The following is a 22,587-nucleotide window of genomic DNA, read 5'->3' as shown; positions in this document are numbered from 1 at the left end:
GAAACCTGAACGAAATTTATTAAAGTTCTAAACGTTTTAAGCTTTTATTATTAATAGTGAATGTAAAAAGTGACAAAAATGTTAGTCAAATGAAAAAATTTTAAAACATTCCTAAACCTATCAAAATTCAATTCGTAGCTTACTTCTCAACTCAACCTACCAGGATAAATACTGAAAATAATCTGTAACGCCCTCACACATTACTCATAGTAAAATTTTGTATTTACACACGTATTGCTTTCAAGATGGCCGATATAAGTAGAAGTTTTCCAAACATTTTAATAACAGGTAAATTTAATAACCACTGTTTTTCTAAAATAAGTAAATACAATAGCTGCTTCTAAAATTTGTTCATTAAGAAATTAAATAAAATGAAATAACAAACTCTTCGTATTTAGGTACACCTGGGGTAGGAAAAAGTTTACTGTCTCGTATTTTATGTCGAAAAACTGGATTAACTTGCATTGAGGTTAGCGATTTTGCTATTGAAAAAGGCTGCCTGATAGAATATGATGAAGTATATGAGTGTCCTATTTTAGACGAGGAAAAGGTAATTTATAAAAGAAATTTTAATGAAATATTTATGAATACTATATTTTTCAATCGCAGTTATTGGATGAAATGGAAGACCTTATATGTCAAGGTGGAATGATAGTTGATTATCATGGGTGTGATTTTTTCCCTCACAACTGGTTTGACATTGTTTTTGTGTTAAGGACAAACAATACCATTTTGTATGATCGCTTGAAGCAAAGGGGCTATACAGGAAGAAAGTTGGATGATAATATACAGTGTGAAATATTTCAAATTATTCTTGAACAGGCAAGAACAACTTTTGAGAGAGAAATAATTCACGAACTGCCAAGTGATAACATAAATCAAATAACAGACAATGTAAATAGAATATGTCGATGGATCAACCAGTGGAAATTGGATAATCAAGAAGAATAATTTAACTCTATAAGTCTTGTTATTTTATTTTTTATACAATAGTGCCTTTATTTTACTATTTTAACACATATTGTTTTACAAGGTTACAGAATAATATTGTTTAGTACAAAAACAATAAACAGACAAAGATAATGTAATATTATTCAGATATTAATAAATAAAGATTTAAACATAGAATAAAATGTTTATACTTATAAACAATAAATACATTACAACATACTTTTCACATTAAAATGTAAAATAAAAATTAATGTATATGTTACACTACAAATGTTTTATATGATACTAAAAATTATGTTCATTCTATTATACCTAGATCATGCTTTAATTTTCTTAATTTGGTATTTATACTATCATAATATTTCATTCGTATAAGAAGTGATTCTGCCTTTTTGATATTTTTCTGTCGAAATGCATCTGCTACTTCCCTATATGAAAAATGTGTTTATTAGTTAGTTTGAAAATAATGGATTCATTTTTCAGTGAAAAAAATATTACTTTGTTAAATTATTTAGCATAATTTCATTCTCTTGTACTAGCTTCTTTATTTTCTCTACGTCATCTCCAACATCTTCTATTTCTTCATTTTTCTCCATGATTTCCATTAAAAATTCTGCGTTCATATTGTCCGTTTCTTCCGATATTGTTATGTCATTTAATTTTAACATGTATAATCCTCTTTTTAGTGGATGTATTAATGTGCTATAAGCATTATTCACTAATGATGATAGGGTTTCAGAAAATTGCTTTTCTTTCTGTAGAAAAAAAATATTTTGAGATAAACATATTAGTATGTCTATTATAATCAGCACTGCACTTACCTCAGATTTGGTACCAAATTTATCAGGATGTAGCAGTTTTTGGAGCTCCTTATACTTTTTTTGAATTTCCGTAACTTTAACGTCATAACTTTTCGGGACTCCTATTATATCGAAATAAGTTAAATTTTCAGGTGGTTCTTGTAATACTTTACATTTGGAGCAAAACAAGTCAGATTTATATACAAAATTGCAGTTCCAACATTTTGACAAACTATCACTTGAATATTGTGATACGTTTGTTAAAATTAAAGGAGAGATGTAATTTTTATCTACATAATACAAATGTAAATTTTGTTGCTGTTGTTTAAGATTTAGGTACAAGACGTTATACTTTTTTATAAAATTAAAAAAAGATTTTCTGAAGTACATAATTTCGGCATAAGGTTATCATAACTTTATTATGTCTTGATATCGAAATAAACACTTATAAATACGTAAATTTTAACCAATGACAAAAGATTAACAATTAACAACATTAAATATTTGTTAATTGTATAAACTATAAATGATTTGATATTATAAGAGAAATCTATTTATTAGGTTGTAAAATATCACGTCAGGTTATATAGTTCGTGGTTCGAATTAGTATCAATAAGGAGGTAGTGTTCCAAATAAAGTTTCAGTTATAAATTAAAAGTAAACATATTATGCGAACATGCCGACCTACGAAATGCCATTATTAGTACGAATAGCAAACAAGGTATCATATTAATTCGTAATACGTTTTACAAGATACATTTAATATATTTCTTAACCTCGAAATAAATTTTTTACGTTATAATTAACAATTAAAATGACAAATTATATTTGTAGGTACAATATGCATCTGTCTTGAAGAATGTGGCAAATTCTATATTTGAGACAGGTGGATTTATTAGAAAAATTGAAAATTGGGGTGATAAGCAACTTCCATGCGTAACATCTGCTCATGGTAGAACTAATACACACGCTAGGTAGGTATTTACAATTATTTTCTTTTGTACATTTAAATAATATGTCTTAATCAGATAATCCTTATTATATTCAGACATTTCATGATTTGTTTTGATATACCACCATCTCAAATTCGTAAACTCGAAGATGATTGTGGAAGAAATATAAGTATTATTAGAGCAAGTGTATATAAACAAAATATTCCACCTAAAAATATACGATGCACATGGGAAGAAGAAATGTTACCTCCACCTTATAGGTAAGTACTTTTAAACTTTAGATAACGTCTTTATATATTTTATCTGTAATAACTGTTTCATATATATTTTTTATTTAACAGACCCAGTGTGTTAAAACTTTTAGAACAAGCCAAGAAACATAAGCGGTACAAATCTCAATTCAAGTATAATTCTGGTCTTAATTATTATCCTTTCTTGAAATGAATGAATTGCTTGATCACGATACAATATATATATATATACAATACAATACGATATATACACGATACAATATATACAATGTATATAAAATGTAAATAAAAATTTGGGCAAAGCCAAATAAGATGAAAATAATTTAGTAAATGTAAAGGTCACCTAGTTATGTTTTTTGTAGGTCATTTATTAACTCATATTATCAATACATTATGAAAAATTATTTTTATAATCATCAAAAAATATTTGTACAAAATACTTAATATAATTATATATCATTTATCATTATACAATAACTATAATAGTTATCGTTTCACGCGTAACATGAATTTTTTAAAGTATAATTTGGTTATACTGTAACTCGTAAGGGATTGGACAGTAACAGTAGCAGAGTTGCCAGCTGTTTATACCGATAGCTCTTTTTTATAATTTATTTGTAATATTTAACAAATGTGTATAATCAGCCGGTTGTGTACCGTTGCACAATATATTCTTTTCTTTTATATTTGCAAATAAATCGCTTTTTCATTAAAGAATGAATTTTTTAACAGTTTTTAAATACATTAATAATATATGTTCGATGTATTATCGTTCAAAGTATACTTCTCAATTTTCACAGATTGAGCATAGATGTGTATGTGCAACATTCAGATTGCTCATATCTTTGAAAAGGAAAGTACACAAATTTTATAATATTGTACTTGACTATCTCCTAAATTAAATGCATAGAAAGTCATCTGGCACGCGCGAAGATGCGTTTTGTGCACCATTTACAATTGGACCACGATAAGAAACATTGTTGTACAAGGAAATTTTGTCCGTAAGTCTAGTGTATCATAAAGATAAAATAAGAGACGCGAATGTAATTGGAATTTCTTCGAACAACATTTAGTTTTAGACGAACAGCTTTACATATGTCTGGTATTCCCGAAATTAATACCACTTTGATTAGCACCCTTATTGCTGCCGTACTGCAGACTAATCACACCCTGTCCAGCCCTTAATTGTTCTTCGGTGAAGTTACGTACATTTTTATCCGCTTCTTTTGGTCCGATGCTTGGTTTACCATAGTTACCCGCCTAGAAACATAAATTTTAAGTTAGAACACCAGTACAAAATTATTCGTTAATAAAAAATTTTCGTAAGTTAATTATGATTAAACGATTAATACTATATTCAAAGAATTGTTTAAACTTTGCATAAAGATGTTTTAACGTTTCTATAATATTGCTGAATAGCTTCACCAACTAGTTTCAATGATGTCGGTGTGGAGACGAAACGTTGAAACACTTTCAAAAGGATATAACTAACCTTGAATTTATAGTAAGCTAGAGCTTTCGAAGAAGGAAAAGATGTTACATGTACATATACCTTTCTACCGAGGGATTGCAAGCAAATTACGACTGAATTGAGATTTTGTCTTTCCCACAGATCGACAGTTTGGAAGGTTTCTTGGGCTGGAACACCTAGCATTCTCGCAGCATCGAGGAATGCATTGATATTCTCCATACACTTGAAGGCCAAACTAGTCTTGTTAATTTTCTTCACCGATCCCTCTTTAATATCGTTCACTAGTCTGAAAAATGAAGAACGATAATTAATTATGAAAAAATCGGAGCAACAACGATCAATATTGTTTAACAAAGTGTAACTACTTGCAAAGAAGGACTCCGTCTCTCAACGTTTCATAGAAATTATCCATATCCCCGTCGGTGTTTATATTCTCACCGGTGATCGTTTTGATCCATTCCAAACATTCCTGCGCCAGTTCCTTGCTATATTTGCTGTTGATCTGTAACAGAAATGCATTTACGATCAGTCTCAGTTTTCTTTGGGAATCCAACAATAACAAAAGTTACGAGATTATCGAAAAGGTAAGATTGATAAAAAAAAAAAAAAAAAAAAAAAGAAAAGCAGAAATCAAAATTTCTGTCCATCTATCGTCGTATAAAATTCTGATTTAGAGAAAATGTTCCGGTTTATTAGACGTCTTAATTTATGTTTTATTATGTCAGAGATTTCACGAGATTTTCGTCGATCTTTCGAACTCGAAGGGGCACGAGCCACTAGCGACTGCTTGTTATTAATTATGCGATGTGCCAGTGATCCAAGTAACACATCCTGTAGGGTCTGCGACATGAGCGTGGCCGGAGTCACTGACCCAACTTGTTTAAACACTTTGCTCGTTGTTTCTTCGAGGTGCCTCGCAAATCTTCCCCGTGAACGAAAGCATCGTTTCGCAGAAAGTTTCTGCGCTGTTTAAAAATGATTAAAGACGTAGTATGTATTCTCATTTACCTTTCCATTGTCAAGACGATTTCCAGAGTAACATTTTTTTTTGTCGCTTTCTACGTTTCTGAAGAGGCCATAGAACAAACGACGAAATGCTTACCGATCTATCGATATAGGAGAGAAACTTTAATCAACCTAGGAAGACAAAAATCTCTGCTTCAATTCCAAAATAAGGATCAGAAATTCTTTTGGCCCCTTCCGAGTACCATACTCGTTTCTGAATTCAAGATTTTACAAAAGACGTTACGAACGACCACGGCAACAGCACACCACGAGATTCGTATAACCTGAAGTCCGTGGAGAACGCGTAATGGGCGCACAGTTATTCACGTAAAGGCTACCTAAAAAGGAGAGGTTCGTAAGCATGGACCGTCGCATTCATCCCGATGCAGTATGTATATTCCGTTAGGCATACGGTGTCTTGATCGTGATGTATTTCACGTGTCTGCGTCGTAAAACGACCAGTCTTGTGATCCTGTGCATGCAATTAGAATAATATACTGTCGATTTGGCGTCTGGTATCCTTGTTCTAAGCGTGGTGGTAATCAGAATTTTGCAATATTTGGAGCATCGTTGCAAATATCTCTTGGTCCGGTATTTTCATTTTTCAGATTCTTCGTATTTTCGAATACGTTGAATTGATATATCAGAGTTCGTAAGCGTGGAATAGTAAATTTTATTAAATCAACTGTAAGATCGAGAGAATCGAGCAACCAGGAGGCCAAGCGTATTAATTATAAATTATAATGTGAATCTGTCAGAATTCTTGTTACAGACATATAAACCAGGAAGTTCATAAACAATGCCTCGTTCAAAGAAGTTTCACGATAGAGGTATTCACTTTCTCCGAACGCATCATTCGGCAGTCCGTTGAAATTGCATCCTAATCACGGAAGAAGAATATGCACGAGCAATTACAATGTGCAATTAATAAGGATAATAGCGATTGTTAAATTCGAAGTGTTGGAACTTTCACGCAAGTGTGGATCTTGCTTCCTCTAACTTGCTCCTGTTATTTCGCTATTTCGCGGAACATTTTGTTGTTACGACTTAGTCGCCTTAGTCTATAAGACGTCAAAAGGAAATACACGATATTTCTGTATACAAGCAAACTTTTTTCCGTGTTAAAGCTATCTCGTTTCAAGCAAAAAAACATCCTTTGCTATATTATCACTCGTATTTATGTAAGTGTTTCTAGTTTCTCGTATCTTTGTTTGAAATAGATGCTTTGAACGTTGTTATCATAAAATCACATAGCATTATCGTTATCATACGATCACAGAGTCTCGAGTATCCATAATAGCAGAAAACATGTATTACATTAATGGAAGGAAGATTACGAGCGAAACTCAGATTAATTTTCTTCGATTGACATTTCTTTTATTTAATATAAATCCTTCGATTTTTATAAATATTATATTTGTAATTTTTGTGAAGTGATAGCAGGTAATCTGTGTAGTTACAAGTGTTCTTCTACACCAGGTTCCCCATAGCCAACGATAACATTCGATTCGTCCTCAACGACATCCACTATCTCCGTGATATAAGCCCGTGTATGATGTAGAACACGATGTGAATACTATATTTAGATATTGAGTAAGCGCACGATAATTTCATTAACGAGGAAAGAATGACGAGGAGCGTTGAAAAATGCTGGCGGTTTTGGGGCAACCGAGTGGAACGAAGCAAACACCGTTCCGAGCGACGTGTCTCGCTTATGAAAGTACCTTTCAGATTACTTAATACGGGATTATAACATCGGCGAGTCTTCTATTGTAAGGTTGTAGCTCTGCAAGATCATTTGCATAAACTCGCGGCCACGTCAGCGGTCGCTTTGCAATTTTTGCTTGTGTAATTATTCCCGTTCGTCGCCGTGTTTGATCTTTCGTTTCCAGTAATATCTATTATTATACTTATTACGAACGCGAATAAAAAAGATCATTCGCCTTTTAACTTTTACAGAAATTAATTCTAATTATTGCGTCGTCCGTTTCCATTGCTCGGACAAGCTGAGAATGTTTTTCCTTTTAATTGTAATTATCGTGTTTTCATTTCGCGTTGAAAAGAATTGTTGATCATAACGAAAAAATATAAGAACCTAACACGATATGCCAGGGAAACGATTATTTTCTATTTTGTTTCTTTCGTGATCGAGAAACGAATCTAAAAATAACAGTCGCACGATAGACGCACGTTAATTTATCTAACCTCGACCAAAGAATAGCGCTTATCGTTAGGTTAAATTTCACGAAGGCAACGTACAGGTCTTACAAAAGCTACCGAGGCAAAACGAAATGTTTAGGGACAGGGTGTGACGTCTACCTATATAGATTCCGCTGCATACCAGGCGATCTTGAAGCTGGATCTTCTCGAGCAGGCTGCTCAAGTTGGAAGGGCGTGGTGGAGCGCCTATTGTGTCGAAGATTATGTGGGGTTGCAACAGGCGAACCCTCGTTTATATCATTTTTCTTGCTTCTTCCGACGAGCGATGCTTCCGCTATAAAAAGTACGCTCGAACGTTATCTTCTTTATAATTGACTGGAGTTGTTTATAAAAACTGTATGCTTTTGGCAAGAAAAATATTCACGGCAGATTCTACCAAGAAACAGGCATGTTTGTCGAAATTGTCTATCACGCTCAAATAACATGACGTAAGAAACGACGTGTCGATATTAGATTATTTTACGTGATCATTGCACTTTACCCGATTAGATATCGCGTACTTGTTAAATTTTTAAACGACGCCGTACATTTTTGTTTACCGTCGCGTTTCCATTTATTTTTGGACAGAAAAATATTTAGACATTGGTCTTATCTTTTGTCATTGGAATGTAAGAGTTACTATTCCCTGTGCAAAGATATTACAGGTTTCTTTCTGTAATCTGTGCATCTGATATCTGAAAGGAACGCAATTTGTCGCAGTCACACAGATCGTTCTGCAAAGGAACGCAGCTTGTATGGAAGATTGTTGCAAGCGCAAGTGTGAGTCGGTTGCCGGGGCAAGTGTTTGCAGTTAAAGGATTGCCTCGTGTCTCTCTGATACTTGCGACAACGACGCTTTTAACGGCGCTCTAGCTCGTTCACGGTCATGAAAATTGGGTCAGAGGCCTGGCCATCAATGAGTCGCTGGACAAATTGAAGGAATTGCTCTTCTCGAACAGTATGCCACCAGCGAAATCATTTTCCTCGTTACACCAAGTCCACTTAGATTAATTTATTGGTCATAGAATTAACGTTGTTAACTAACTTACGATCGGAGATGAAGCCTACGATTGCTTCGTTGATTGATGCAATAGGAACATGTTTCACTCGAAAGTGTCTCTGAATTTCTTGCAAATATATCAAAATATTACCGGTTATAATTTATTAATAATTCGATTTGTTTCAATTTGAACATTATTGATGTTACTGATTATATAGTATTATTAGCTTGATCAATATTTTATATTATACACGTCGTTTAAGTTTGATTTATTTCTACAGATTAAAAAATTCCTACCAATAAATCACTTACAATTCCTCTTTGTCAGAGATAAGACGATTAAGTAGCAATTGCTACGAATCAAGCTGTATTCGCTGTATACGACGCAGCAATATTTCAACCACGTAATTTAGTTATCGATTAGACGATAAGAGACAGTTAGATCGATCGGCGCAACGATTTTTAAAAAACCATCGACTAATATCTGAATAAATATTAAATTGATATGGAACTGTGATATCGAGGCATGAATCCTGTGAATTTTACAATTTCTCAGAGGTGGAATTCGCTGTACAAGCAATGACGTAATGCTTCTGTATAATTTTACGCAATTCAAACTCAATTTTTTATTCTCTCTTAATTTAGCAGAATAAAACGGCCAGAACGAGTTCGGTACTACGAGATTTGCAACGTTCAGAACGCGTGATCTAAAATCCCTTTCCACGAATCGAAGAAAAAAGAAAAACAGATGGAATTGCATCGATTACGTCGATTCACCTTGATCACGAACGCAAGGAGAACAGCATTTAAAAGTGTCTCTCGTTCGACCAGTTTCCATATCGGTGCAAAAGATTTGCTCCTGAAACGATTGGTTGTCTAACGATCTATCTTAGGAAATAGATTATCTTAAAAACGACCTTCATCATAAATCTATAATTAACCTACTTTCTAATAAATATTCCGTAATATGACGCAGTTGCGATTATTTGTCTTTCAATAATTAATCCATTTTTGACTCGTATATGTCCTTCCGATAACTAATCTCTTTATCCCTTTCATCTTTATCTTCCACTCAATTTCTACCCATTCGAATTATTTTTACAACTTACTTGATTACGTTCTAGCGATGAAGAAGACACTCGACAATTTCTAAAGTACATAGATAAGTACTATCTACTTTACTGTCACCTTGATCGGTTCTTTTCCACGTTTTGTGCGGACAACTTTCCAGAAAAGCGATACTTACGATTACATTACATACAACGAACGTATAAAATTGTCTATGAGTTTAGTAACGAAAAAAATAAAAAAAAAAAAAGAGAAAAAGCGTAATCTAGATTAAAAAAAATCGTTGACCTACTTTAAGAGGAGTCGCGATTGCGTAATTTTACGTTTCATACACGACACAGTTTCATACAGATACATAAGCGTGTTTAAACGCGAGTCTCCTCCAAGGTTGCCTGCCTTGTCGGCCATATAAGGACCTCTAAACGAGATGAAGCCCGAGCAGGTAAGACACCGTCGCCACGTCGATAACCATCTTGTGCTCGCACGTGAAACTTTGCAAGTTGAACGACATACTTTGTAAATATACGTCAAAAAGTTATACGATCGTCGTGAAACATTGCTTTCATACAGCTCATCACTTTTTTCAGCCATTTAGACCGAACATCTGTTGGCTGGGTCACACGGAACTCCATTAACTTTATTTTATTGAACAAATTGTCGCTTGTTTGTGTTACCGATGCCAGGATTTCGATTTGCTTGGCTTCTGATTAATTTCAATTGTATTCCACGACTTATACGTTCTGCTATATTATTCTACGAGTCCAGATATCGCTGCAGATATTCTTTATATCTTGTATTTTGTATTCGTCTTTTGTTCATTTATTGCAAGTTCCATCGATCGTTCGTCGCTATTTATGCGATCTTTGCTAACGCGCGAGATCTCGTCCTGATGGAAACTGATCGCATACGAAGTGGAGAAGTTCACGGTTGTTCCTCGACCGTGAAATTCCCTGTAGCACTCGTGGGAATTGGAGACTGTTAATTTAAAAGAACGCAAGGTCACGAGGGGAGATCGCGTCGAGGTTGCTGAGGTCTTTGCAACTCGGTCATTTTTCGCGGCCCGTGAACTGTTAATTAATTCTTCAGCAACTTTGAGCCCGTTCGGATAATTTCTCCTCCGCACGCGAAGATATGTAATACGAACATAATTTCTGTATTAATCTTTCATTCAGTTCCCTCGAGCATGAAGCTGAAATTCACCGGCATACGTAATTGCGGACAATTTCGTAAGATGTTCCATCATCGTGACGAACGATCGGTAATTAAAGCTGTTTCAACTTGATAAGTGTCAAAGATACGACGTAAAAAAGAAGCTATGCTTCTTGTGAGTCACTCGTGAGCAAGAGAAAGTTCACTGCAACCTATGCACTTATACTTTATCACGATACTTTGCATCCGAAGAAATTCATGCTCGGACTTCATGATTACGGATCTCGAGGTTAATTTCTTTTAAACAGCCCTTTACTCAAATCGCTACCATATGGCGATCAAATATCAGATAACTTCGAGTACACCACTTAAAATAATTAGACTATCGAACTTGACAGATTTATTCTCCCATTAAATTTGATACATATCTGGTTTAACTAAACTTAAACTTAAACCTCGCAATAACTGTATTTTTAATAAACTTGTATAGAAATTATCGTTCGTGTGTATATACATTTACGTGAAAATTAACGATGCAAAACTACGCATAATACGCAGAAACGTAACATTTCTACAATGGAGTACTCGTTATAACGTTTTATCACAAGGTAAAACGAATTTCTATTTAAGTTCTATTCTTTTAGCCGTGATCATAAAAATAATTGCATAAAAACTCGCAGTCTAATCGTGAATTTAGAAATTTCAAAGGACACTGTCATACTAACCTCCATATCCAAGTTTATGAACAGTCACGCGTTGATGATGTTCGATGACACGTCGAATTAACGGACTAGCTTTCTATACGTTTTATCGAGATTTCTTCGAGTTAAGTATCTTTCGACGTATCTCGATGAATCAGAGTCGGACTTGGTGGGAATGTTCGTAGCGTGCTGTCGTAAAAAGAAGGAGAAGTAGAATGCAGACATAGGATATTCTACGGACTCGTATCTTGACTTGCTGAACAGAATTTGTATTGCACTGTACGATGTCCTTCGCCTCTATTGCCATGCTCGGCCTCGCGCGTCAGCTAATGATTTGTGCGTACAAATTTACGTAGCCAACGCGTTCTTGGTATTTCGCGATTTTAGATCGCAACTGCGAGAAACATCCGGAGGAATCTCGTTGGAACGACTTTCACATAGATACGCGATATTATTAAAAAATATTACGCGAATTCTACGAATTTATTCGAGAAGAGCAATTCTACGAGTTTAATGCTAGAACCAACGTAAGAGCAGTCAGAACGGACAATCCGTAATTCTTTTTTTATTAATTTCTAATCAGAAATTTCGCGCGATATACTTTTAGGGATTTGCTTTGGGTTAATCGCCAGAGAAACCTGCTGTAATAATCCTAAATTGAATTCTACGCGTAAAAATGTAAAAAAATGCGATTATTTTCGAAGCTTTTATTCTCGAGATTTAAATTTCATTTCTAAAGTCACCGATGACTACTGCGCGTATAATTTTACTCACCTATGAAAGGAAATATTTTCCAAGATCTCCAACGCGTCTAGTATGTCAATTTACTGGCAGCTGTTAGCTACGAAGCGAAGATTCACGCGTGGAGATTCGAACGACGGAAGAGGAAAGGTCAGCAGCGGACAACAGGATTTGCTGGAAGGAGCCTGAAGGAATTTGCATCGTAAATTCTCGTATCGATTGTTATATAAACGTAGTAAGGAAACTCGAATGGTAAGCAAGGAACGAGTGTTTCTCGAATGTTCGCCTTCGGTCATTCGTTCCTAAAATGGAAACCACTTTATAGTATTTCCGGTGGCTAATACAGATATCTTGTGCACAGGGATGAAGCACGCCTATTTTTAGAACCGTAGTATAATGCTGCACATTCATTCTCGTGCTTGGTTCACGGAAACACGTGGCTATAATTGTTATCTCTATTTTGTAACGAAACATCGGTCCCGTATGGTGTACCGTGGGGAACGATACAGAAGGCAGGAATTGAAATAACAGTTCTTAAAAATATCGTGCCATAAACCACAAGGGAGAAGCGTGTTTCAACTACAACATACGTGTAATTAGCGTGTTTGGAATTAAAAGCAGTCATGGTTTCGTGAGTGCTACAAATATCAGTGAAAACAAATGCTCTACGAAAACGTGGGCGTGGTATATCGCGTGCTATATCCTGGTATATGCTATAGTAACTAGATTCTGGATACTCGTACTAACGACTGCTGCATCTTAAGTATAAAATGTATTAATATCGATATTAATGTTATTCAAAAAGATAAATATTAATAGAAATATACAGCGTAACGAAATATTAGGCTTCAAAATGGAGTATGAATAACAAAAAATATTAGCGGGAAATAATTACTAGAATAAGGTACAATTCTACTCTATTCCACATTTAACAGTCCCATTACCTATTATCTGTAAGAATTATTGTTCTTTTATAAAACTACCAAGCAATTTGTTTTCGAAGGGAAACATCGCACCGACTGACCCAATAATTATGAAAAATAATTACAGTTCGTGGGGTGAACCTTGTACCGATAGCAACACTATCGTTGACCTCTCGTCATTCTATACGTTCGTTAATTTCTTCTAATATCGCAAGTGTAGTATTACAATTTTCGATCGCGAAAATTCGCGAAGCCACGGCTCCATAATTTTGCCATTTTTAGAACGCAGCGAGATCTTATTCGCTTTCACCGATAATTGAACAAATGACACAATAATAGCGAAAAAGGAACAGAACCAATAAAGGAACGATCGCATTCCAGTAGCGATAAGCGTATCTTTATAATGAACATGCGTTTCTTCACGAGTGTTATAACGAGCGTCCTTCGGACTAGTTATTCGCCGATTGTTTCACGAGACAAAAAAAAGAAACGAGTTCGGAGCCGGTGCACAACGAGCCCTTTGTATTTCACCCCATTTTTCTCTCTCGTTTGATCGAGACGATGAATATCGCGTTTTTTTTTCTCATATTCTTCTTTTCTTTTTTTATATGGAACGTAGTTACTTTCCATTGTACGAGTACAACACGAGGATGACACAGTTCCGCTCCACTTTTTTGCTTGTAAGTTAATTAGGAAACCGAGGTTGCTCCTTTTCTATCAGTTAAGTACCGGTGTTCTTTATTTAAAGACGACGAATTTTTATTGGATCTGTGGTTTATTTTCAAATCGATCACCTTTGAATTTTAACAATCGACAGACCGAGAATCGAAATGGCGAGAGTCAAGATTTTAAAATTTAGTCGGATATTTCGATTTTCAGAAGTCTCGTCTTTCAGCCGCGATTCGACTTCACGACCGTAGAAAATACGACGAATTTGTTATAATAAGAAATGCAGAATGCCAGCAGCGAGGTTGATTCTCAGCTCTTTGATCGTCAATGGCGAATAATTAATCACGAAAAGAATATTTTATATATTTGTATATTATATATATATATTTGTATATTATTTATCATATATTACATACGTGGCATTTTTATAAAAACCTTTATTTCTTTCACGCAGTCGATATTTTTTCTGAAATGAAATATACTAAGATAGATATCCTCGAAAAACATGGAAGTTATCGTCTCTGTAGCACTAAAATATTTATAGTAAAAGCAACGGTTATGAAAACTTTATGAATGAACTCGCGTAACCCATTACGCGCAGTACTACGGTTTAACGTTATGAAAGAGTAACGTACAAATGGATCCCAGAATAGATGGTGATTCCACTGTTCACGTGGTAACCTGGAAATATTAGGAAGGCAAAAGGTGAGTCGAGGCGAAGGAATAAGTGTACCATGGCCGGTGAGTTTCGTTTCGAGGGACGCTCCCTTCTTTGGCAACTGGGACTCATTTTAATTCGCCGAACGAAAGAAAGGATCGGCAGCTGTTGCTCGAACAGACGATTCCCTCCGAGGCGAATTCGATGGAAACGCGCCAGCACTTGAGGTGTAACGAAAGGAAACAACCTTCGACCGTATCGAAATCATAAGATATACTTGACTTATCTACGTTTACGTGACGGCTTGTCATTTCCGTTCCGGATGAAATTGCAGTTCCCTTCAAACTGCAGCGAATTCGTTCACCTTCCTTTTTTGCTTCCAACCAAGAGAATTTGATTTTTATGCTCGAAGAGAATCAACATCGAACTATGCTTTCATAGAAAGTTACTTTCCTGCGCAGTATATCGCGTATATTACGATCGTATACGACAAATTTATTTCGTACGTAGATTTTCTATAGTTCTGCTAGCTGGCATCATCGCACGCGTGAACATCTGCATCTGCACGGAGTACAATGACAGTTCTATTCTGGAGAATTTGATTGAAATACGCGTTGACTTCTTATCGAGGAGGAATTTGATGATTAAACGAAGAGTTTATTTATACATTGAACGAAATTCTGATTATGAAACGATGGGACGCGAGCAATTTAATCAATTCGCGTTAAAAAAGAAAAAACATTTTCAAATGGTAAAATCACGTCACGATCTTCCTGTGGACAGTTACGTTCCTTCACGCTCCGCATTCTAATTACACTTGGGATTACTCCGCGATAAGCGTCATGGAATATCTCTGACACGAGCATCGTAATCTATATACACAATTGGCTGACACGTACGTACATATAGGACTAAGATAAACGTGTGAATTATTCCAACGTTCCTAAGCATTCAATAAAGCATCGCAACGTTCACCAAGTGCAAATTCCGTCTCTAATTCTCGATTAAACAGTAGTCAACAGACGAAACAAAACGCTATTAACGCTACAGCTTACTATTAATTCTCTCTTCTCGTTAATAAAATAATAATTATCTTTAGAAAACGATAACTGAATTTCGTATATAAACCCCTTAAAAATTACGTCAAAAAATTGTTCAAAAATTCTTTCCTCAAATATCGATAATCAATATGGAAAAACAACCACTTCTCTATCACGAGAGAAATAATTCATCTATCGTACAGAGCACAGGTGCAACGAACGTAGGACGCGTTGCGCGTGCGTGGCCACCCTCAGTAGGTCGAATTCCTCGAGGGATGGTCTCTCTCAGTAGGTCACGAAACACCAGATGAAAGAAATACGCGTTTTAAGGAAAAAAATTAAATTCATTCTTTACCTTTCTTTGCGCTTCTGCCGCGAATCCAGACTTTGTAGCCCTGTTGTTAGCCATTTTGTTCACCCTCGATCTGTTTCACTCAAAGGAAATGCACAAACAGAACGACGCCGATATTAACTACGAACCGTAACACGAAGTTCACCGTCCGATGATTGCGGCACGACTGACGCGCCTCGGAACCGTGTGCCGATCGGCAAGAGCAAGAGTCCTTTCGACGCTTATTGGCCGACCCGGGACTGGTCGAGTATTGAGTTTTCGTCTGACGCCGAGACACGTGACCTCCGTTCTCCAGTCTGGCACGAAGATGACGTCAGGCGCCGTCTCTGACGAATTCCTGGAGTCGCTTTCGTGCGGAAAAATTTCTCTCAGAGAGAATCTACAGGATATACCTATGGCGTGACAATGGTACGGGAGGATGCATTGTGTTTTAATCGAGATTATTACGGAGATTCGTGATTTTGGATGTCTTAAGATCGTAATATTCAATAAGCGAGGTAAAAGTAGCAGGACTATCGGAGAATTAAGAATATCGTGGGTCATAGCGGAGTAGAGAATGGTATTTCATAAAATTGGTATTTTCTTTTTAGTGAAATATCTATGCATTTACGTGTACACAATACGCATGACAGATGAAAGTACATACGGTATCAGAAGCGTAATCGTTATATCAGATCGTCCAAAAAGTTTCTTTCGTCTTATAAGGAAATAATGGATACACATTTTCCGTTTTATATTGTTTTATCGAATTACGTACGATCCATTTTGTTCTATCGAAATAAAGATCACAACGTTCGACAGATTTAGGTTTCGTGTTTGTATAAAGATGCGTCGTTGTAAAAGACGGGTCTGTAAAAGAAAGACGCTTTTCGGACAAACTAATATTTAACGTATGAAGCAAATCTCTGCGTAGGTTTCATTTTTACAGAAATTTTTGTAAGCATCCGTGGGCTAACGTTACAAAATATTTGATAAAAAAGCGCAACTTAACGAAGAAGGGACAAATGTGAAGCCATAGAAGTGTTAATCGACACAGTGGACGTTATTTTTAAGCTTATACATGGGGAAGTAAATTTTAAGGGGTCGTTTTTTTACAAACGTTGCTTTGTTAATTTTGTGTGCCATGTGTCTAGGCTCGTGGTTGATTTGTGTGCAGTGGTGACGTCAGCTTCAGATATAGGCTGACGAATGCTTCGAAAGGCACTTACTACGTTTTGAAACTGTTTTAAAATCTTTTATGTGGTAATCTTATCGTAGCTTTGTATTTAGTCATCGAGGGATAAGTATTTCGTTTTAATAACCTTTTATCCATTTCTGATAACTCGACGTGCAAGTATGATTTGTTTTTAAAACCTTTATCCGTTTCAATCTTATAATTTTTTCTTCTTGGTATTATACTAAGAAAATAGAAAATAAAGCTTGCAGTTTTATGCGAAACATAGTAGCACAAATTTTTACGAGACGAAAGAATGCCAGCTAGGTCGTAGAACCTACGATGAATGCAGACTGTAAAATCCTTCGACTACCTTTATCCTGACCACTTTCTCGAGCCACTCTGTTGCTTTAGGACGCTACAACGAGAACTCGTTCTGGAAACGGAACTGGCAATAGAACGACAAAGAATTTTTTACGTATGCGTTTCATTTTGTTCCCTCGTTTCCAGTAAATCGAAACTTTCTTCCGATCCTAAGCTCTTACCCCTTCTATTCGCTTTCAAAACGAACGTGAATTCTACAAAACGAATATTTAACAAATATAACCACGTGATCCATTAAAAACGTATAAATCCAGTTTTACGTTCGCTATTAATACTACAAACAATTTCAAGCAACGATTGGTTCATGCTTTGAGTTACTTTGCTATTCGCGATATTTAATAAATTTCGTATTTCTAGTTCCCCTTTTCAGAAGACGAAATCATCGCGTCGTAGTCGAACTTTAAAATAAAATACATCAGTCAGATTCACGTTACTACGAGCTCGATGTGTTAGACATTTCCTCTGCAAGCTGCACGTAGGTTCTCGTACATCGGTTACTCGAGTCTCCGCTTTATTTTATGGACATTCGGTGCCCCGTGAGAAAAGCGTTGCCGTAACAGAAGGAATCCATGGAATTTACTTAATAACTAGCAGTTCTTATAGCGTAGCGCGGATCTTTGGAAGAATCTACGTAAAACACCGTTTTACTACGTTTGAAACGTCCGTTTACGCAGAGTAATTTGCGAGAAATCGGCGAATGTTTTCTCTAATTTTCTTCTTCGACGAGTGAAGACTAAATCCAGTGAATTTTAATGCCGAGAGATCGCGAAAGAGCGAGAATTGATATCGTATAAGATTAAGTATTATGTTTTTCATTTGGTAACAGGTATGCAATGAAAACATGCCATAATAGGCAACAGTTACGCTCGACCTTCTCCGATCTTAGCGTACACTAAAATTTCTGCTTACGTATTTTCGTATACGTGTCACGTATCGATGACTCAATCAACTCTATACTACTGCAAGCCCAACGTACGTATGATTTGCAGAAGGCACGGTGTCAGCTCGTAGTACTTTGTTTCTCCTCTAAGTGGTTTGCCAATATATCTCTTCAAGTTAATGAAGTTTATCGGAGATTTAACGAAGACGTATGCGTTTCGTATGTAAATTCATTAGATGACAAATTCAATGAGCAAACATGTGGAACATATGGAGATAAAATTCCGTTACTATCTTTATAAATCGCAAAAAAATATCCAAACCGACTGTTTGCATTTTAAATCGCCAAATTGCTTTGAATAGAACCAGTCGATAGACTTTTATCGTGTGTATCATACACCGCTTAAATCATACTCATCCGAGCATATAATATATTTAAATACTAAGCAACGGTGTTTTACTGTCGATTAATGAAAGTGTTTTACAAAACGTAAGAAGAAAGAAATTTACAAATTTCTATCGCAGTAAAAAATACTGCAAAAAATGAATTTCCATTTAGTTGCGTTGAAAAGATTGTAGTTTGGATAAATAAATGTAAAACGATTTCTTGTCGGGAAGCTGGCTGGCCGAAAGATTCGAGTCTCACCTGGGCGTTACGCCACTGCGTGGGACGATGCACAGTGCAGTCGAGCGATGCACCAAGGTCGAGGCCACCTATGCTATTACCTGAGAGAGTGCATCTTGGATCGCGTATACGTGTGCGAGCAACACGCGTTGCGTGCACACGTTAGCCGCACGCGAACCAGTGTTAAGTGCAAAGACCTCCCCTCGCGTGTTTCAGAAATACTCGTTAATTTGACGAGCGCGACTTTACGTGGCTCACCGTGCAATTTTCGCGACCAAACCACTGTTTTATTTCTATTAGTTCTGCCCTTATGAGCAAACAAATTTTTCTACCTACGATCGACACAAAATCGCTAGTTTCCAAGTATCTCTTCTCGAAAACTCTTGCAATTATTTATAGTAGCGGATAAAAGGAAGTCTAAGTATAAGTGGTACAAAAATGCCATAAATCTACGCAATAGAATTATATTTGGTAAAAGCAGCGAATAAATATATCTTGCAGAATACACGACAAATTATTTAGCAACTTTAATCTTTTTCTCGTCCACTACTCTCTCTCTCTCTATATATATATATATATATGTATAAATATTAATTTCATTTCAAATCTTCTTGCCTCGATTTTTGACCGCTTTTGAATACGGTTTATATTTCATTCCTCTTTGAATATTCGTCGACTAAGCATGGAAGTCAGATTATTGCAATCTAAGTAGAAAATGTTGATGATATTGCTGGAATTCGATTCGAGGGAATGTTATTTTCTTGGTTGGCGAACGTTCCAACGCTGTCTCTTTACTCGTTAAATTATGATTCAACCGATACGCGTATTCTTTTTCTTCGTTCGATATATCTGCACGATAAGATATAAAATGTACTTTTGTAGTACTTTTAAATAAAGTATCGTCTTTCGATGTTTTACCACAGCGTCACGCATACCGAGCGCAATCATGCCTGACCATTCGATCCTTTCTTTCTTGCCGATTCACTTACGGTTTCCATCGAAGGGTGATTAAAACCGGATCGAATGGAAACCAGTCAAGGTAACGTCCTTGCGATCCGGATGGCCTGCTGGCGTAGAAATTCGGCTTCGCGCGAGCTCATCGATCAACCTGTCAATAGTTAAAGCTCGAACGAATTCGAGCTTCAATTATCGATGCATTTATTCGAGGCTTACAGTTTTATTATATCGTATCTTTTACTCTGAAGTACTTTTTGTAGCCGTCTTTTTACCTGTTAATTTCCATTGAATAACTTTTTACGCGATGCGAGACGTTTTATATTAAACGATATCCGTTGCAAGAGGAGAATAGAAGAAGGGAATTATTTTCTAGACAACTTTATTACATATCAGAATACAGCCTACAGTTTGTAAATTAGATGCTTATCGATATACTCTTAAATATAAGTAACATCCGGCAGGCTTAAATAAGAGACATTGCCATCTAAAATCCATTAAAAAATATGAAAAAACGATCGTAACCGGATAAAAAATAAATTTGAAAGTCATAATGCACATTGCTTTGCTTTTATTATTGATTACAAAAAGTCCTCAGCGTGTACGTGTCTGTAACGTGTCTCTGTTTCATGTATCCACGTATTATATATATATATTTATTTATTTATTTATTTATTTATTTATTTATATATGTATATGTATATAATGATATGCATGTACGTGTGTTCGTGTGTGAACGTGTGTCATCGTGTGTCGATGTAAAATTCCGAATCTTTATAGAAGTTACGGGAAGATGCCAGGTATATGAATTTTTCTTTCATACCCTCTGTTCTTCTCGTCAATGTCTCTCTTTCTCTCTTTCTTTCTTCCTTTCTTCCTTTCCCTCGCGTTTCTCTCTTCTTTCTTTATATGTCATCTAGAACCGCATAGCATGTACAACGTGTATGTTATTTAATGTCGAGGAAGAGCCCGTGGCAGTGAACAGAATGGGTATGTAAATATAGCCTACGATCTAGAATAGAGTACGTGATTTGATACATTGCTTTTGCATGCATTGTTAATGATATTTCCTTTCGTGTAATTCTCTTATAGTCATTACGATTCATCTTCATCTTCGTCTCATTTCTTCCGTATAGTTTTGTTTCTTTTATTTTGTTTTCTTTAACTAGCAAGCATATAACAACTGATTCGTTTCTTCTTCTTTATTCTCTGATACGATTATTCTCTTTTTTTTTCAATGATATGACGTGTCAATATGTAGTAAAGTTACTCTCAGGGAGCCGCCAAAGCCAAACCATAATCATCTTATAGTCAATATAATTTAGCTATACAACGGTGTATATCAAAACTTATAAAATACCCAAAACCACTATGGCGGCTGCCCTGACCCTGCATTTTGCGCGATATTCTTCTTCTCGTGATATGCGTTTAGAGCCAGGCTTCTTATTGGTCATTGATTTCAAACATTTAAAAGTTCGTGGATCTCGCCTACGTGTATTATGTATATGTGCGTGATCGATCGAATCGATTTCGTTCTTTTTCGTCGTGACGTGTTCGTCGATATCGTTGAAACGTAAAACAATATCCTCGACCAGAGTCGCGTTAATAGTCATTATTTGAAAGCTGGCGGCGGTGCCCTTTGTCCATTCGTTTTCGACGAGTCCTCGCTGGTCATCACCGTCACCAGTTCACCGACTGCTTTCCCTAAGTCTCCTAAAAAAGAACATTTCAGTTGAACTTTCCTGTTGTGATCAATCTTTTGCTCCTCCGTTTTCTGGTGTCTATCTATTTACACGATTGACAATCACCACTCCTTAAACACATCGTTACATCGTTTATAAGCGTTTATAAATCGATTACATGCAGGCATACGTGAATGGTGGAAACATTGCCTGGCGAGTGAGTATTCGAGTTAATAGTTTGTGATCGTAAACACGTAAAGACGAAAGCAACGAGCAGATAGGACTAACATATAGATCCAACGTTTTGTATATAGGGTGGACTATCGAGAAAGGATACGTTAAATATTTCTTGTTTTTGAAGACGTAGAAATACTGTTTCTATATCTTTGAGAGAATTTAATTCGCTTGTGCGATTATCAAAGTTTAGCCATCTTTAGGAAATGTTTAAGTATATCTATTTTTTTTTTGCTTCACCCTATATAGTTGACAAACACCAGATATATTAAATTTCACAACAACGAGTGTACACGATCAGTATTAAGCGATGTACGATTCTCGATTCGAGAAAATTAGACGCATTTTAGAGAATAACAGTGCGTACAAGAAGAACCAGCGGGAAAAGAAGCGTTGATAGTCTCACCTTACATCCATTCTGTGGCGTGAAAAAACAGGAGAGCATTGTTATTTTTAAGCAGAAACGAGATCGTGCATAAGAAACGTTCGACATAGCAGATTTCTTTTAATTACACTACATATAAAAAGTGATCGTACTGATCTTCGTACAGGAAAAAGGAACGAACCTGCCATATGCAAGAGATTGCCCACGTTGTGGGCAACGCTGTGAGAATGCGGTGGCGGTGGTGGTCTCTCTAAACTGCTCACTCTTCCTTCGTTCGAGCCTCCACCACCTATGTCCACACACCCATACCAATAAGCTTTATGCTAATCTCCTCGGCATTTTGTGAAACGCTTATTAATA

At 35.9% G+C, this 22,587-nt stretch overlaps 5 protein-coding genes and 1 long non-coding RNA gene across 15 annotated transcripts in view; 3 read left to right on the top strand and 3 right to left on the bottom strand.

Moving 5' to 3' along the window:
- Positions 1-130: 130 nt before the first annotated feature.
- LOC126869208 (adenylate kinase isoenzyme 6) lies at positions 131-1,133 on the top strand. Its single transcript, XM_050625446.1, has 3 exons — positions 131-288; positions 399-550; positions 610-1,133. Exons 1-3 carry the CDS (start codon positions 246-248, stop codon positions 949-951), a joined length of 537 nt encoding a protein of 178 aa, XP_050481403.1. The 5' UTR covers positions 131-245; the 3' UTR covers positions 952-1,133.
- Positions 1,116-2,141, bottom strand: LOC126869200 (iron-sulfur cluster co-chaperone protein HscB). Its single transcript, XM_050625434.1, has 3 exons — positions 1,773-2,141; positions 1,450-1,706; positions 1,116-1,379 (listed from the first exon to the last, which is right to left on the bottom strand). Exons 1-3 carry the CDS (start codon positions 2,139-2,141, stop codon positions 1,250-1,252), a joined length of 756 nt encoding a protein of 251 aa, XP_050481391.1. The 3' UTR covers positions 1,116-1,249.
- Positions 2,142-2,323: 182 nt separating this feature from the next.
- Positions 2,324-3,297, top strand: LOC126869209 (probable 28S ribosomal protein S6, mitochondrial). Its single transcript, XM_050625447.1, has 4 exons — positions 2,324-2,472; positions 2,586-2,725; positions 2,800-2,964; positions 3,046-3,297. Exons 1-4 carry the CDS (start codon positions 2,428-2,430, stop codon positions 3,146-3,148), a joined length of 453 nt encoding a protein of 150 aa, XP_050481404.1. The 5' UTR covers positions 2,324-2,427; the 3' UTR covers positions 3,149-3,297.
- A 5-nt stretch (positions 3,298-3,302) lies between these two features.
- Positions 3,303-16,152, bottom strand: LOC126869207 (myophilin). Of its 2 annotated transcripts, none has more exons than XM_050625444.1 (4): positions 15,935-16,152; positions 4,792-4,928; positions 4,508-4,712; positions 3,303-4,215 (listed from the first exon to the last, which is right to left on the bottom strand). In XM_050625444.1, exons 1-4 carry the CDS (start codon positions 15,986-15,988, stop codon positions 4,045-4,047), a joined length of 567 nt encoding a protein of 188 aa, XP_050481401.1. In that variant the 5' UTR covers positions 15,989-16,152; the 3' UTR covers positions 3,303-4,044. The 2 variants fall into 2 exon arrangements, with proteins under 2 accessions (XP_050481401.1, XP_050481402.1); XM_050625445.1 differs by lacking the exon at positions 15,935-16,152 and adding an exon at positions 11,573-11,698.
- LOC126869214 (uncharacterized) lies at positions 4,862-9,956 on the top strand. Its single transcript, XR_007690841.1, has 2 exons — positions 4,862-5,010; positions 5,152-9,956. It is a non-coding gene; the product is annotated as an uncharacterized LOC126869214 (long non-coding RNA).
- A 4,139-nt stretch (positions 16,153-20,291) lies between the features above and the next one.
- Positions 20,292-22,587, bottom strand: part of LOC126869185 (dystrophin, isoforms A/C/F/G/H) — a 439,586-nt gene continuing 437,290 nt past the window's right edge. For 6 of the 9 annotated variants that reach the window (XM_050625392.1, XM_050625393.1, XM_050625400.1 and 3 more), the window contains 2 exons: positions 22,409-22,516; positions 20,292-21,639 (listed from right to left, as the gene is read on the bottom strand). In XM_050625392.1, the coding sequence (XP_050481349.1) occupies positions 21,539-21,639; positions 22,409-22,516 (209 nt within the window). In that variant the 3' untranslated portion in view covers positions 20,292-21,538. Of the gene's footprint in view, positions 21,640-22,209; positions 22,261-22,408; positions 22,517-22,587 lie in introns of all 9 variants that reach the window. The other 3 variants (XM_050625397.1, XM_050625396.1, XM_050625398.1) reach the window with 3 other exon arrangements.

Source organism: Bombus huntii, chromosome 9, assembly GCF_024542735.1.
Source record: "Bombus huntii isolate Logan2020A chromosome 9, iyBomHunt1.1, whole genome shotgun sequence".
In the NCBI taxonomy this organism is placed as follows: Eukaryota; Metazoa; Arthropoda; class Insecta; order Hymenoptera; family Apidae; genus Bombus; species Bombus huntii.
Note: the sequence above shows the minus strand (reverse complement) of the source record. Positions and strands in the feature narration are given on the sequence as shown.

Excerpts from the sequence above, each read along its gene's own strand:
- LOC126869208 (XM_050625446.1), top strand. The coding sequence starts at position 246 with ATGGCCGATATAAGTAGAAGTTTTCCAAACATTTTAATAACAG. Across the intron at positions 289-398 it reads TCCAAACATTTTAATAACAG|GTACACCTGGGGTAGGAAAA; the intron begins GTAAATTTAATA and ends CTTCGTATTTAG. Across the intron at positions 551-609 it reads CTATTTTAGACGAGGAAAAG|TTATTGGATGAAATGGAAGA; the intron begins GTAATTTATAAA and ends TTTCAATCGCAG.
- LOC126869200 (XM_050625434.1), bottom strand. The coding sequence starts at position 2,141 with ATGTACTTCAGAAAATCTTTTTTTAATTTTATAAAAAAGTATAACGTC. Across the intron at positions 1,707-1,772 it reads AATTTGGTACCAAATCTGAG|AAAGAAAAGCAATTTTCTGA; the intron begins GTAAGTGCAGTG and ends TTTTTTCTACAG. Across the intron at positions 1,380-1,449 it reads ATGCTAAATAATTTAACAAA|GGAAGTAGCAGATGCATTTC; the intron begins GTAATATTTTTT and ends TTTTTCATATAG.
- LOC126869209 (XM_050625447.1), top strand. The coding sequence starts at position 2,428 with ATGCCGACCTACGAAATGCCATTATTAGTACGAATAGCAAACAAG. Across the intron at positions 2,473-2,585 it reads TAGTACGAATAGCAAACAAG|GTACAATATGCATCTGTCTT; the intron begins GTATCATATTAA and ends TTATATTTGTAG. Across the intron at positions 2,965-3,045 it reads ATGTTACCTCCACCTTATAG|ACCCAGTGTGTTAAAACTTT; the intron begins GTAAGTACTTTT and ends TTTATTTAACAG.
- LOC126869207 (XM_050625444.1), bottom strand. The coding sequence starts at position 15,988 with ATGGCTAACAACAGGGCTACAAAGTCTGGATTCGCGGCAGAAGCGCAA. Across the intron at positions 4,929-15,934 it reads CGGCAGAAGCGCAAAGAAAG|ATCAACAGCAAATATAGCAA; the intron begins GTAAAGAATGAA and ends TTTCTGTTACAG. Across the intron at positions 4,216-4,507 it reads TGCAATCCCTCGGTAGAAAG|GCGGGTAACTATGGTAAACC; the intron begins GTATATGTACAT and ends TTATGTTTCTAG.